Raw genomic sequence first — 13,004 nt, 5'->3', positions numbered from 1 at the left:
CCTTTCCGAGCAGTCAAGTATACCCAGCATCACAGAGGCCAACCAATGAGGATTGCTCAAGCTGCTGGAACTGCGACAGCCTTAAACAAAAGGAAACCAAACCAAAAACAGGGGTGGATAGCAGTCAGTTTTCCAAAAGTGAAATCCTTGGGTTTTCCAATTGCCAAAGGTCATTAAGAGCTTGGTTTACTCCCCCTCCACCACTCTTAAAGTGTATTATTCTGTACCAGTGTGTGGTGAGAGGATGTGTCTCGAAACTGGGTTTTATAAAAGTAAAGTAGCTACCACTTTAACCAGGGAGAGAAACTGCACAACTAGCCAAGCATTATGCCGCCCGCCAACCCAGTATGGTCGTGGGCAGTGGGGCTGACAGGAAACAAAAACACATTATCCATTTTTCCTTAAAATGCTTTATATTTTAACTTGTTTCTGAAGAGGTCAGACAGTGACAGGAATTCCATTTTTTTCAAAGAAAACCCAATAGCAATGTACCCTGAACTACTCAAAATATTGTAACAATACAATTGAACAGTTCAGAAAACTGAAAAGGAGTCTTATCATTGACTGTATCACATCTAATCGTGGTCACCAAAGTCACCATCTGATTAGCTACCTGGTGGTTTTTGTAATATGTACCCCTGTGTAGTAGGTCATGGACTGAGGTCACTCTCATCATTCTTATTGGCACTCAGGTGCCCAGGAATGGACAGGCACTACGCATTCCCCAAGCTGGTCCCTCCAGGTCAGGCCTGAGGCACATTGGTGGGGAATTTATTCGTTTTGGGATCAAATAGATCATCAGTCTCTAAGAAAGGCAACCTGGCACCTTTTGTGAGAATGACATCCGTTTACATAAATATAAATAAAGCAGGAAGTGATAGAAATTGTTGGGAGTCCTTGCTGCAGAGACCACACGAACCTAAGTTGGCAGAGTCAAATGCAAATATAGATTCAGGGCCAATCCAGCCCTTGACATAAGTGAGTGCAGTGCCACTTCACAGGGGCCGCAGCTGCTTATATCAGCAGATGAGTTTTCCCCTCAATATCTCATTTACTATACAGTTTTTAAAGTAACTTGGGAGTCACCTTACCATCAATTTGATAAAAGCTGATACTGAAGAATTAAAGCCCTTATGCTAAATTGGTCAATTTCCTTATAGGAACCCAGCCCAGTTTAAATCAGTCCTTATCGGCAAGAGAATTACAAATCTGTTAGAAGAACAGATTATTGCAGGGTGCATTATATGGTCTACACAAAACCCAGCAATAAACAACAATTGTCTTTATCAGCAATTCCACTGGGGAAAAGTTATTTTGGAGTTCTCATAAGAGAAACAATGCTAGAGCATCACTCACATTGGAAAACGTACTCAACCCGGCTACTGATTAAACAAACAAATAAAAGAAACCGTGCGTGTGGTAGTGGCAGCATCTCTGGCTTTGCCCAAAACAGCTGCAACAGAAAGAATGCCATTTTTCACATATAGTCGAGCCAGGGACTGGGCTCTTCGTGGAGCTCAGTGGTAATATAACTGAATGTTTGAGCTTTATGATAAAAACAGCCACTCGATCAGCAAGGATCTTGCACTTCTTAGAATATTATTTTCTACAGCCTGTATCACTCATGAATGACATTTGAGCTGTCACTATCCCCATATTTCCCAGCCTGATTTCACTGGTAGATCCCAGGCGATTGTTATTGAGCTGAAAAAATGACAGCACCACCAGCCATCTATTTGGTCCTGGCTGAGTCTGAAAACTTCCAGATGGGACTGGGAGAACAAGGCAAATATGAAACAAATGTGAAGTCTTTAAAACCGTATGAAATCAGTCTGTTTACAATAGCATAGACCATGCATATGTTTTGGTTTAACGAAGAATTTGTTCCCTCTGGCACTTCATCACCCCAGGATACTTGGTCTAATCATATTGGCTTGTACAGCAATGTAGTCACATATTTTTTTTTGTAACGATGAGTGGCGCTGAGCACCATCACTCCATCCTAGGGAAGACGGAAAACAAGTTAGCACAATGTAATGGTTAACTAAATGTAACTGTTGTGATAAGGTAAGACTCCCTTACCTTGATAGAAAGTGCATAGAGGTGGTTCAGCATGACGTGATTGGGCTCAGGAAGTAGAGCTGGATCACACTGAAAAGCATATAAAAGGAGGAGACAGAGAGTGGAAAAACTAAATTATGGCATATTGTCTTTCACAGGCAACCACTCAACAAATCTTTGTATTGGCTCCCCGTCAAAATTCCAATATAATCAAAGATCACTTAAGGTGGGACCAAGGGTATATATGGGGTTACCTTTCCTCCACCTAGGAATGGGCCTTTTCTCATTTCTTACAGGTTTGCTATGTTCTCAGAAGTTCTGATAATTTTGCAGTGTATAGATTAGGATTTATGGGTGGGGAAAACGGTGTTACTATTCTTCTTCCAGTTTTGAAAAAGGATCAGTTAAGAAGATAATTACAAATGGATCAGTTTGGACTTGGGCAATAAAGATCTCACTCATTAGGGGACGCTTCCAAGGTTTGGGATTGTTACAAGCAGCTCCAGTGCATGTCCAACCTCTCAAATACCTGACCCAAAGAAAAAGGTTGTCTACTCACAGAAATGCCAGTGTCCTTATTCAGGATCACCTGCAGCAGGTGTGGCGGAAGAATAGGTGGAGCCTTGAAGCGTTCCTCTGGCTTAGAAACATAGGGATCCTGGTGGTAGGGTCCTGGGGGTGAACTTGATAGCTCTGTTAGGGAGATGTTAAAATATTTAACCTTAAAGAAGATAAACTCTTCACAGATACATAAGCTGCAGTAGTAATTTCACATTCAGAAACATGTGTATGACAGAAGCTAATTGCGCTATAAAGTCAATCCTCCAGGAATTACAGAGATGCCACACTTCCTGTACACTCTAGATGAAGTCTTTGGTTTCCTGGGACACATTTCCTGCTGGGCCAGAAACAAACTAAAAAATACAACCATCACCCAGGACAGGACACTTGCAAGCTGCAGCCACACAGCACAGTAGGAAGTTTTGTCACATCATTTCAGAAATTAGTTCCTGTTCATAACACAGGGTTAATCTTGACACTGGTCTGCTCATCAGCAAGATACTATTCCAACAGCACACAAATATGGGAACACTACTAGCTGACAGAACGCAAAGGGAACCCACATTTCAGAATTTGGGAAGTTTTGTGAAGTTCAATCACAAAGAGCTGCAGCAAGAAGCCCAAGAGATGATTTTAAAGACTCCAGAGTCTGCCTACTGGAGACCAGCTGGGTAGGGTCAGCAGTCAGCAGCAGTCAGAACTTCAAGGGTTGGTCCTGAAGCTTTTATTTATTTATTTTTGGGGGGGGGGGGGGGGGGGATTTCCTTGCCCAGTATTTCTGCAGCACACATTCAGTACTAAGTGCTACCGCAGATTATTTGCTTTTATGATAGTTTTTGGCAGTCCTGGCAAACAGTCGAATAAAATCCCCTTCTTGGTGACAAAATATTACTGAAATTATTTAGTGTATACGAAAGGGGCCAAGCTCGCAAATAGAATCTTCCAGGTACCCAGAACGCTGCCATGGCATTCCCCACAAGTACACAACAATCCTGAAAAAAGGGATCAAAGGCAGGTCAGTCTCCATGACCTTCAAACTGCTGTCAAGACGGTCAACCTCAGTATCAGTTTTGAGGTAGCTACTGATTCACCAGGGAAATCTGAAATCACCATTTCATGTCACGCATTCAAATAGCAACCACTTACTACTGATCTAGATGGGGTTTGATCAGTGACCTGTATTCTACTACAATCTCCTCACTCATTCCAGCTTCTCTCCTTTTACATTTCATGATCCCTGCACATATCCCCAACAGATCGGGTATAAAAAGTAAGATTCTTCTACTTTGGGGATTTAAGACCAGGAATTAAATGTAGAGGGTATTTACGTAACTTCAAGCACGTGGTATAAGATTACAAATGGATTCATACCAGACATATCTGAGCATTTTTGGGAGTCCACCATTAAAGCATCAAATACTTCAAAGTCAGTTTTCTTCACCTGAATGATGTTGTTAACCGTACCAAGCTGGCTGGTTACTACTGGCTAGGAAGAAACAGAGGCAAAAAGTCACAATTCAGAAGGTATGCAGGGTTATTAATATTCTACAGACTTGAAAAACCAATGTCCCACAGTCCTCATCACCTACTTCTTGTTTAGCCTCTGGTTATTTAACAGACAGCCAGCACTACTAGACTCAGTTACCTAGGCCAGCTGGGGCCGGGAACATTTCACCCGATCAAACAACCAATTGCTAGTGTTAGCAAAGGCCCTTTCCTTTAGGTTAGCGTGGAAGCCAACTCATTTCTCCCATTCATGTGCATGAATCATCTTGTAAACCTGCAGGATCACATAAAAATGTTACCTCCGAAGGATCATGCGTCCACTGACCATCCACATAGAACTTGTACTGGTGCTCTCCTTCTGGAAGATCCAGGATTGCTACAAAGTTATTGTGGCTGTGATTTCAGAAAAATACACGAACAATTAACCTTTTATTCTGAAAAATCTGTCCATTTACAGACTCGCTACAATTATTATAAGCTAAAGAATGCAAAGATCTCAAACAGAATCTTTCAGAAAATTCCTGAAGGTAATGACCCTTTTAAGACAGCATGTGAGGCAATCCAATGCAATAATCTAAATGTACAGAAACAAGCTAACGCTAATGAGTACCTCCTCAGTGACAGCTGAGTCCCATCTCTTCATATGCACAACTGCACATGTTTTACATTAACACTGATCACCAGAAAATCCAGGCTCCTGGTGTCAAAGGGTTAATGTTGTGTTTTTGAAAAGCATTCTTCTTGCATCTTTGTTACTCAATACAACGTGACAGCACACTAGTTTTGGCCCATCAGCCAGAGCTTCACATACAAGATAAGGATATACTGGAGTGAACTTGCTTTTCAGTACCTTCCATCACAAATCTCGCCCGTCAAATGAACAAGAACTGCGAAAATGAAAGCAGTAACTGCCAGAAAAACTGCTCGGAGTAGACGCAGTTTGATCAGATTGTCATTCCTGTGCTATGAGGTTCCTGCCTGTTTTGAGGTCTTCACAGTAGCTCAGAGAGAAGTCATGCAACACTAACAGTCCTCTATTCCTCACTTCTTCCCAGGGATGGGGGCAAAGTCTGCAGATGAAAGTGTCCAGAGAGGCAGTTTTTGCTGTTTGAGTTTGGAACGTGTGTCTATTTGAAAGGGACTTTGTAAGAGAGTTTACTTGATTCACTATAGTGACTGCCAATTGCAAATTAAAGGGGACAGATGTCTCTCTTTTCTAAACATTACATCTGAAGGAGACAAACCTACTTTTCTCCCCCACCCCCGGTTATTATTTCTTTGTACTTTTGCTAGGAGAGGTCTAAGTTGTCAGATGAGAAATGTGAGACTAGACAAACTCTACAGACCACCATGCCAAAACTACCTCCCTCGCCTATTGATCTGACCCTGGCATCCAGTTCTTTGAATCCTTCCACTGCCTCCCCTTGAAGCACTGCACCATGTTTAAGCTTCTCGTTTGCCCCTCCAAAGCCCCTTATAATTCCATCCTGGCATGTGTCTTTGGCCTTGCTTCCCACTACATTCCCCACTCAATCTGTCCAGTCTGAAAATTATCCTAGTATTGATGCGCCATTGGTCCCTTTCCCTACTCCTGTCTCCATAATTTCTCCCACGCTGCTTATGCATGGAATGCCCTTCTCAAACCCACCAAGCCATCACCCTCTTTATTAAAGACCCTAAAAAACCTTTTGGGGCAATGTAGCTAAAAACACTTGTGGATTTCCCAGTGTGTCCCATCTTCTACATCTACCTTTAGGCAGTAAACCCTGCATGGCAGGGACTGTGGTGTGTCTTTTCCACAGTGCCAAGCAAATAACTACTTCCATGGGACAATTTTCACCTCCGGCAGTCAGAGTGTCCCACCATTCAAATACTGACAGTTAGCATGATACACTAAGATTTCTCCTCTTAAGAGCTCTCAAAGCTAACAGAGGTATGCAATAATCGAAGTGTAACAATAACATGACCCTAATTGCTTCCAACTTTAGACAGAATGCCAGTGATGCAATGTAACAAGTTTGTTACCTTCTCGTAAGAGGAAGTTTACTCCAGTTGTTGAAGGAACCGGACAGATAAACCTCTTGCCCTCCCGCAGTCCAGCGGAAGACAGTCGGCCGATTCTGAACAGGGACTTTTTCACTCACTTCCAGATCTTGCTGCCAAGCTAGAAATTCCTCTCTCTCTCGTGGAGCCTAGAAGCACAAAACTTTACTCAACAGAAGTTCTACGCTGGCTCCTTTGCCCTGTGAAAGGAGAGGTAAGCTTAGCGAAAGGTAACATTTGACTAAAGGTAGCCTCACCCCTATGTGTGTTCTTCAACATGCCCATAAATTGGAAACAAATGCAGGTAGCCACGGTTATATCAGAGACAGAAGTTGGTATCTCAACAGTTTGCAAGCCAGCTTGTAAATATTTTTAAATAACCCATAAGTTGAAAGATTAGTAGCCTTCCAAATTGGCAGATGATATTAAAACAGAATGCAAAACAATTAAACCAGAGAAGTAACTATCATTGAGGGGGAGAAGCACACAAAGTAGCTGCATATATTTAAACTGAGGGGTAAAAAATAATTAAAAAGGAATTTCTTGTATAAGGCATTTGTTAGACCCTGCAAAATGCCTTCCATAGAGAACTTGCAACTGGACCACAGGAAGGTTATTGCTATCTGCAGGGTACAGCTTAACGCAATATATGATGAATTAAGTTGGAAGACCGTGAGCTAAACATTCTTATTCCACCCAACAATGGGGACAGACCAAAATTAGGACTATTAGAAATTAATACTAAATAGGGAACTCTGACAGAACTTTTAAAATGGAAAGAATCATCATCTGGAATGTTACTGAGTATGGTGATTAAAAAAGCATAAAAGGAGCTTAAAAGATATAGCAAAGGAAAGTGGTGTATTAATATACAACATTGGGCAAGGGCTTAGAGCCAATTTCTTAGTTTTCCTACAATTTTTGTTAAAAATGTAGTATTTCATTCACAGAAATCTGCTAAAAGGTTAGAAGAAGAAATAAGGTTTTCTTCCCTTAAAAAAAGAGAGAGAAAGTCAGCAATGCTTCAAGTTTCTAAAACTGAGTTTATACAGAAAATTGGCTAAAATATCACTAATATCACTTCCAAAAATACAGCTTGATAGAATGTCTAAGCTACAAGGTGCCAGTGTCGGGTTATGACGGAAGGAGCCGCCATAACTTATGATACCTTTATTTCCTCAGAATGGAACAGGTCTGCATCTTCAGGACTATCCATCAAGATTTTTGGTCTATCACCTTCTTTTGTACTAATGGCTCCACCAGAATTGTCTCTTCGGGGCGTCTTATGGCCCCCATGACGCTCCATACCAGCTCGCTCACTGCTTGTATTCCCCATTTTAAGGCCCTGAAAAGGACAGAAATAGCCTTATCCAGTGTGACACACACATATTAGTGAAATTTGAGCTCTGCCATTTTGCTTTTAGAAGAGACTACAGAAATAAACCCATGGCAAAACAGACAGTGATAAATCAGACACGCACAGGAATACAAAGGCAGCCATAAAAACCAGTAGAAAGATATTTCTACTCCTTTCATGCATACACAGAACTGACAGAAAGCATAGTAATTAGTAGACCATAACAGCTTGACTTGTATTATAAGCGACACTGGAGTAATGGAACATACAGATACCCCCCGACCCGACTCCGCACCCTTAGCATGGACCAGTGGATAGGACACTAAGCAAGGAATTAGGAATAAGAGCCTTGTCTTCGGATTTACGGAGTTGGAGAAAATCATTCAATTACTCTATCCTACAAACATCTTTAAAATATACTATACCTAAAAAACCAAGCTTGCTCCTAAGGCAAAAGGGATAACTATAAGAAAAGCTTGCATATAGCCCTGTTTATTTGTGTTGCAAAATAAATCCTGACAACTTTGAAGCCTCAGCATGCAGGTAGTTGTCACAAAAGCACAATCTCTCCTGCGATCCTTCAGAGATATTCATCATAAGATAAGGTCCTCTATTGTACCACTCAAAAGATGCTAATATCAGGGTGCTTAGTCCTGGAGCCCCAAAACCAACATCGCTACAATTTGAGCTAAAGGAAGATTTCTTTTCTTTTCCTGTTAACGAAGCTTTATGTTCTTTCTATGCAGAAGCCAGCCAATATAGGCACACACATATATAATGCCACCAACTACAGTCAATGGCAAAAAAAAAAAAAAAAAAAAACCCACACAAATATTGATGTCAATAAGAACTTGTCTGGGCTCAAAACTACCCACAAAAATATCAATAATTTTACTTAATTAAAATGTTCTTCAAATATAGCCAGTGCAGTAGTTTTCAGAAAGATCTACCTACTACAAGAAAGTGTATAGGGGCGATAAGCTCTTTTTGAGATTGAGGGAGACAGATGTTTGAAGCTGGTGCATTTGTCTAATCAAGGTTTATTTTTAAAACTAACAAAAGCAGTCTGATGAATTTACCCACAGTAACTGTGAAAAAGAGGGAAGAGGATAATTTCATCCTCAGTTTACTCATCAGTTTCATTAATTACTTGGATTGTTTTTTAAACCTCATTCCAAGTGTAACAAGTGTCAAGTCTATTAAACCTCAGGTCAGGGTTTCAGGGATCCCACCAACATACAAGCCAGCCCCAGATCTGGGGTAAAATTTTCATAAGGGCTTCTGGGACTTCTGTTTCTCAGTTCTATTGGTTTTCAGTGAGACTAAGGCCCCTAAACGCTTAGGGCCCAGACAAACAAAGGGTCTTAAGCATTGCAATGCCTACCTTTGAGGCATGAAGAAAATAACTGAAATCCACAAATCCTGGATTAGGCGCCTTTGCTCCCTTTACAATGAACGGGGAGAGAAAGGCTGGGGAGAGAGCTGCCTATGCTAGTAAATGGGAGAGACTGATGAGAGGGGTGTGTCCAAAGCCCCACCTAAGTCTGGGTTACAGGGAGCCTCCTATTTCTACTTGCCATCCAAATTTTGATTAATATTCAGATATATATTGAAATGATAAAGTTAAATGTCTAATAGCAAACTGCACAAGTGCAGCCTTTTCTATTGCTGGTAACAAGTACGATAGTCTAGATTTAACCCTCAATTTAAGAGTCACTAAGTTATTTACTGAGTCAGTTTTCTCTTATGAAAATTTATAACTGAAAGTCCTTATAATACTCATCAACAATTCATTGATACACTGTTTTAAGAACTTCTTCCAATCTCCCTTTTTAGCAATCCCGTAAAGTTACAATATCCAGACTCAAGTATCTCAGATAAAAATTCCAAAATCTGCCAATTCACCAATCCAATTACTAATTGTAATATTGGTAGGAACCCTTCCCATCCCATCTATCCCATATATAAACTATCAATATACAGAAACACTGAAGTTGTAAAAGAAAATTTAAATACTTGATAATTACTATTAATCTGTTTAAAACATGAGTGTTGCCACATTAGGACAAACTTTCTAAGTAATTAACTCGTTATTTCAAGTTTCAATTACTTTTTCTTTTATTTCACAATAGCCAATCATTTCTGTATGTTAAGTGTTCATAGTGTTATTTTTTCTAAAGCTCAAGGAACAAACTCCCAGCAGAACACACCTGGAAAATGTCCATTAATTACCCCATAGTCTCAGCAGTTCTCAAACTTTAGCAACCTAAGGACCCCCCAAACCTCCTGCTGAGCCCCCACTCCACCCCTTCCCCCAAGGCCCCACACCACCTCTTCCCCCACCCCTCCCCTGAGCCAGTGGTGTAGCCAGCATGGGATATTTGAGTGGGCCCCAACTTCAGGTGAGTGGGCAATTGGGGTGGGGGGGGCAGGAGGGCCCGCCCGCCTCCCTCCACCCCCTGCAACTGGCCTTGTGGTGGGTGATGGATGGACCCTCTGGCCAGGGGCTCCCCAGGCACTCACCCAGCTCCGGGAGGAGATGCTGCTCTCAAGCGTGCATGGCTCCTGGCTCCCTTCCAGGTCCCACCGCCCCATGCAGGGGCTGGCTCCCCTGGGGCGGTGGGCCTACCTTTTTTAAAGTTTTTTACCGCCGCTGGTCGCCTGCTCGCTCTCCTCCCAGTGGCAGATTAGCCACTGGGCCAACCTGGGCCCCAGAAAAATGGGCGCTCCCAGGCCCTACCCACTCCGCCCGGCGCTCCAGCCTGGGACTGGGGTCGGGATGCAGGGGCTTGCCCCACTCCACCTGCCTGGTGCTCCAACCAGGGCGCGGGGCTTGTCCCACTCCATCCGCCCCACCGGCACTCCAGCCGGGGTGTGGGGGCTTGCCCCGGCAGGAGCGCCAGGTGGGCGGAGTGGAGCAAGCCTCGGTGCCCCAACACCACTCTTTGGCTGGAGTACCAGGCGGGTGGAGTGGGACAAGCCCCCGTGCCCTGACCCCTGGCAGCAAAGAACAAGATTCCAGCCTCAAAAGTGATTGGTGGCAGGTTGTTTCTGTAGAGTAAAAAGTCATGAGTCAGTTTCACGCTGCCCCTTTAGTCTTCTGGGATAGAACCATAGAAACATAGGCTTGGACGGGACCCCTAGAGGTCATCTGGTCAAGCCCCCTATAGTGAAGCTGAGCCATGTATACCTAGATCATCGCTGATGGGTGGTTTTCTACAGCCCCCAACCATCACCTCCCTCAAGAACCGATGCACCATTGGCAGCGGCCGCAAAGGGCTCCCCATGGGCGGCTCCCGGGGGTGGGAGGAGAGCTCGCGCTCCATGGCCCCCTTGGTGATTTCGAGTCAGCGCTGGTGGGTGTGGTCACGTGTCTATCAGAAATGAGACCCACGAACTCGCTAGGTGGGGCACGGCACGGATCTCCCTCCTGCGCCTCACCACCACCACCACTTAGCGCGGATAAAGGGGCAGCGAGCCCCCGAGCCCGGGTTCGCCAGGAACTCCGCCCCGAACCCAGGCTCCTCTCGGGCAGCGCTGGGAGCCCGCCCCGCACGCGGGTCACGGCACCGCCTGGGGGGCCCAGTTCAGGCCGCTCCTCCTTCTCCTCAGCCCCACCCCACCCCAGCCTTCTCCCGGCCGCTTTCCACGGGCCTCCGGGGCAGGGCGGGGCCTCGCCGCCCATCGCCTCAAGGTCACTGGGCCGGGCCGGCCGCTTGGCACCGCCTCCCAAGGCCGCCGCCCCCGGGCAGACACCCCGCTTCACGGCGATACCCAGCGGGCCCGGGCAGGAGCGACGGGACCCGCCACCCGCATCTCACCGGCTGCCGCCCCCGAGTCTGCCTCAGAAACCCCTTCGGAATCCTGCCCCGTCCGTTCTCCCGCCCGGGCTACTTCCGCTTCCGGCGACCCCTGTGCCATCCCTCTCCTTGCCCCCTGCGGCGCGCTTCCGCTACAACCGTTCCCTCCGCCCGCGGCGTAACACTCGAACCTGCCCCCCGGAGCTGCACTTCCGGTCACTAGTGCCGCCTTCCCCTGAACTTCCGGTCAGTCTGCTCCCCTCGCCTCTGCACTTCCGGCTGTCGCCGCCGCGCTCGGGCAGGACTCGGGGCGTGGAGGAGAGATCAGCAGCAGCAGCTGGGGCGGTGCACTGCCCGGGGGGGGGCAACCCCCCTGGCCCAGGAGCGGGGCCCACCCCAGGCTCTGCAGTTCAAGGGATGCCCCTTATCGGGAGCCTCAGGGCCCACCCCCGCTCCTCGGTAGCATCTGACCGTGCAACGGATCCCACGTCGCGTTACCGACGTGCCGTGACACAGCAAATGGCTGCGTGGGGTAGCCAGGGTGGAAGAGGATACGTGGGGGTGGGGATGTTCTCCAAGCCTCTGTCGTCCCCCCCCCCCCCCCCCCCCCCCGGTGGCACCACGGCTTGCAGCCTAGTGCACCGCTTTTCATAATCAGGTTCCTCCTTCTTGTGCCTCTGCTCTGATCAGCAGTGCAACAGCTAACAAGGTCGCCATTTAAATTGTCAGCAGTAGGCTTCAGGGTTAATGCATCCCTAGGGATGAGTAGGAGGACTTTACATTGTGCTCAGAGCTATTGGTAATGCGTTCCCCGTGAGTTAGGAGGCCTGGCTGACATTATACCAGTGGCTGGTATGTTTTATGCAGGGCCATAACAGTGCTGTCCATGTATTATAAATCGTCATCCCATTTCCTGACCAGCATGTCCACATCCAGGATTCTCCCATGTACCAAAGTATAATTGTGTCCCATAAATCCTGTGTTTGGAGCCCAGTTTTCTTACAGCTGTTAAGGCTGGAGACGTGGGAAGCAGGAGATTATCTGAAATAGTGCTGAAAGAGCCTGGCAGAGCTTTCCCACCCACTAGCTTATTACAGCAATAGAATTACTCCCTTTCCTTTTAAATAGAGTCGTGGGGCCCCCTCTGTGATTTTTCCAATTTGCCCAACTCTCTGCAGCAGTGATAGAAAGAATTTGCCTGGCACAGGGCACAGCATATAACTCCCCCCCCCGTGCCAGCCTCCTGTGCTGGTGCAAAAGGGAACCCTCCCTCACCTCAGCACGCTCACCGTAACATTCATTTTCTCATTGCTAGACCTGATTTAAAGCAGAATGGAAATTACTTCAGATTCTTGCATAACAGGTTCCTGTATTTGTAGGGTCACACATATGTTCCTTTAAAAAATTTAATTAGCAAGAAGATCCAAAATGCCAATTGTAATTAAAAATGTTCCTGGTGAGAAGAGTTTCTCACTTTCCAAATTGGCAGATGTCTGGGCTCAGTCAAATAGCAGCAGGTAATTTTGCAAAGGCTTTAGGGCTTAATCCTGCCCTCATTGAGGGAAACAGCATAACTTGCACTCACTTAATTGGGAGCAAGATCAGGTGTAGTTTCTGTAGGGCCAGAAAAGCTATGTTCTCCACAGCACAAAGGCAGCTTTGTGCTGCTCTGAAAC

At 45.5% G+C, this 13,004-nt stretch overlaps 1 protein-coding gene across 2 annotated transcripts; it reads right to left on the bottom strand.

Moving 5' to 3' along the window:
- Positions 1 to 287: 287 nt before the first annotated feature.
- Positions 288 to 11,432, bottom strand: PRKAB1 (protein kinase AMP-activated non-catalytic subunit beta 1). 2 transcript variants are annotated; one of them, XM_065417588.1, is made up of 8 exons: positions 11,350 to 11,432; positions 7,340 to 7,516; positions 6,154 to 6,320; positions 4,428 to 4,521; positions 3,994 to 4,108; positions 2,621 to 2,754; positions 2,083 to 2,151; positions 288 to 2,002 (listed from the first exon to the last, which is right to left on the bottom strand). In XM_065417588.1, exons 2-8 carry the CDS (start codon positions 7,505 to 7,507, stop codon positions 1,925 to 1,927), a joined length of 825 nt encoding a protein of 274 aa, XP_065273660.1. In that variant the 5' UTR covers positions 7,508 to 7,516; positions 11,350 to 11,432; the 3' UTR covers positions 288 to 1,924. The 2 variants fall into 2 exon arrangements, with proteins under 2 accessions (XP_065273660.1, XP_065273661.1); XM_065417589.1 differs by lacking the exon at positions 11,350 to 11,432 and having other exon boundaries at positions 7,340 to 8,323.
- Positions 11,433 to 13,004: the final 1,572 nt, after the last annotated feature.

Source organism: Emys orbicularis, chromosome 16 (genome assembly GCF_028017835.1).
Source record: "Emys orbicularis isolate rEmyOrb1 chromosome 16, rEmyOrb1.hap1, whole genome shotgun sequence".
NCBI classification, from domain to species: Eukaryota; Metazoa; Chordata; order Testudines; family Emydidae; genus Emys; species Emys orbicularis.
The sequence above is the reverse complement of the archived record's forward strand: the minus strand, read 5'-3'. Positions and strand labels throughout refer to the sequence as shown.

Excerpts from the sequence above, each read along its gene's own strand:
- PRKAB1 (XM_065417588.1), bottom strand. The coding sequence starts at position 7,507 with ATGGGGAATACAAGCAGTGAGCGAGCTGGTATGGAGCGTCATGGGGGC. Across the intron at positions 2,755-3,993 it reads AAAATGCTCAGATATGTCTG|AGCTATCAAGTTCACCCCCA; the intron begins GTATGAATCCAT and ends TCTCCCTAACAG. Across the intron at positions 2,003-2,082 it reads TCTATGCACTTTCTATCAAG|GATGGAGTGATGGTGCTCAG; the intron begins GTAAGGGAGTCT and ends CGTCTTCCCTAG.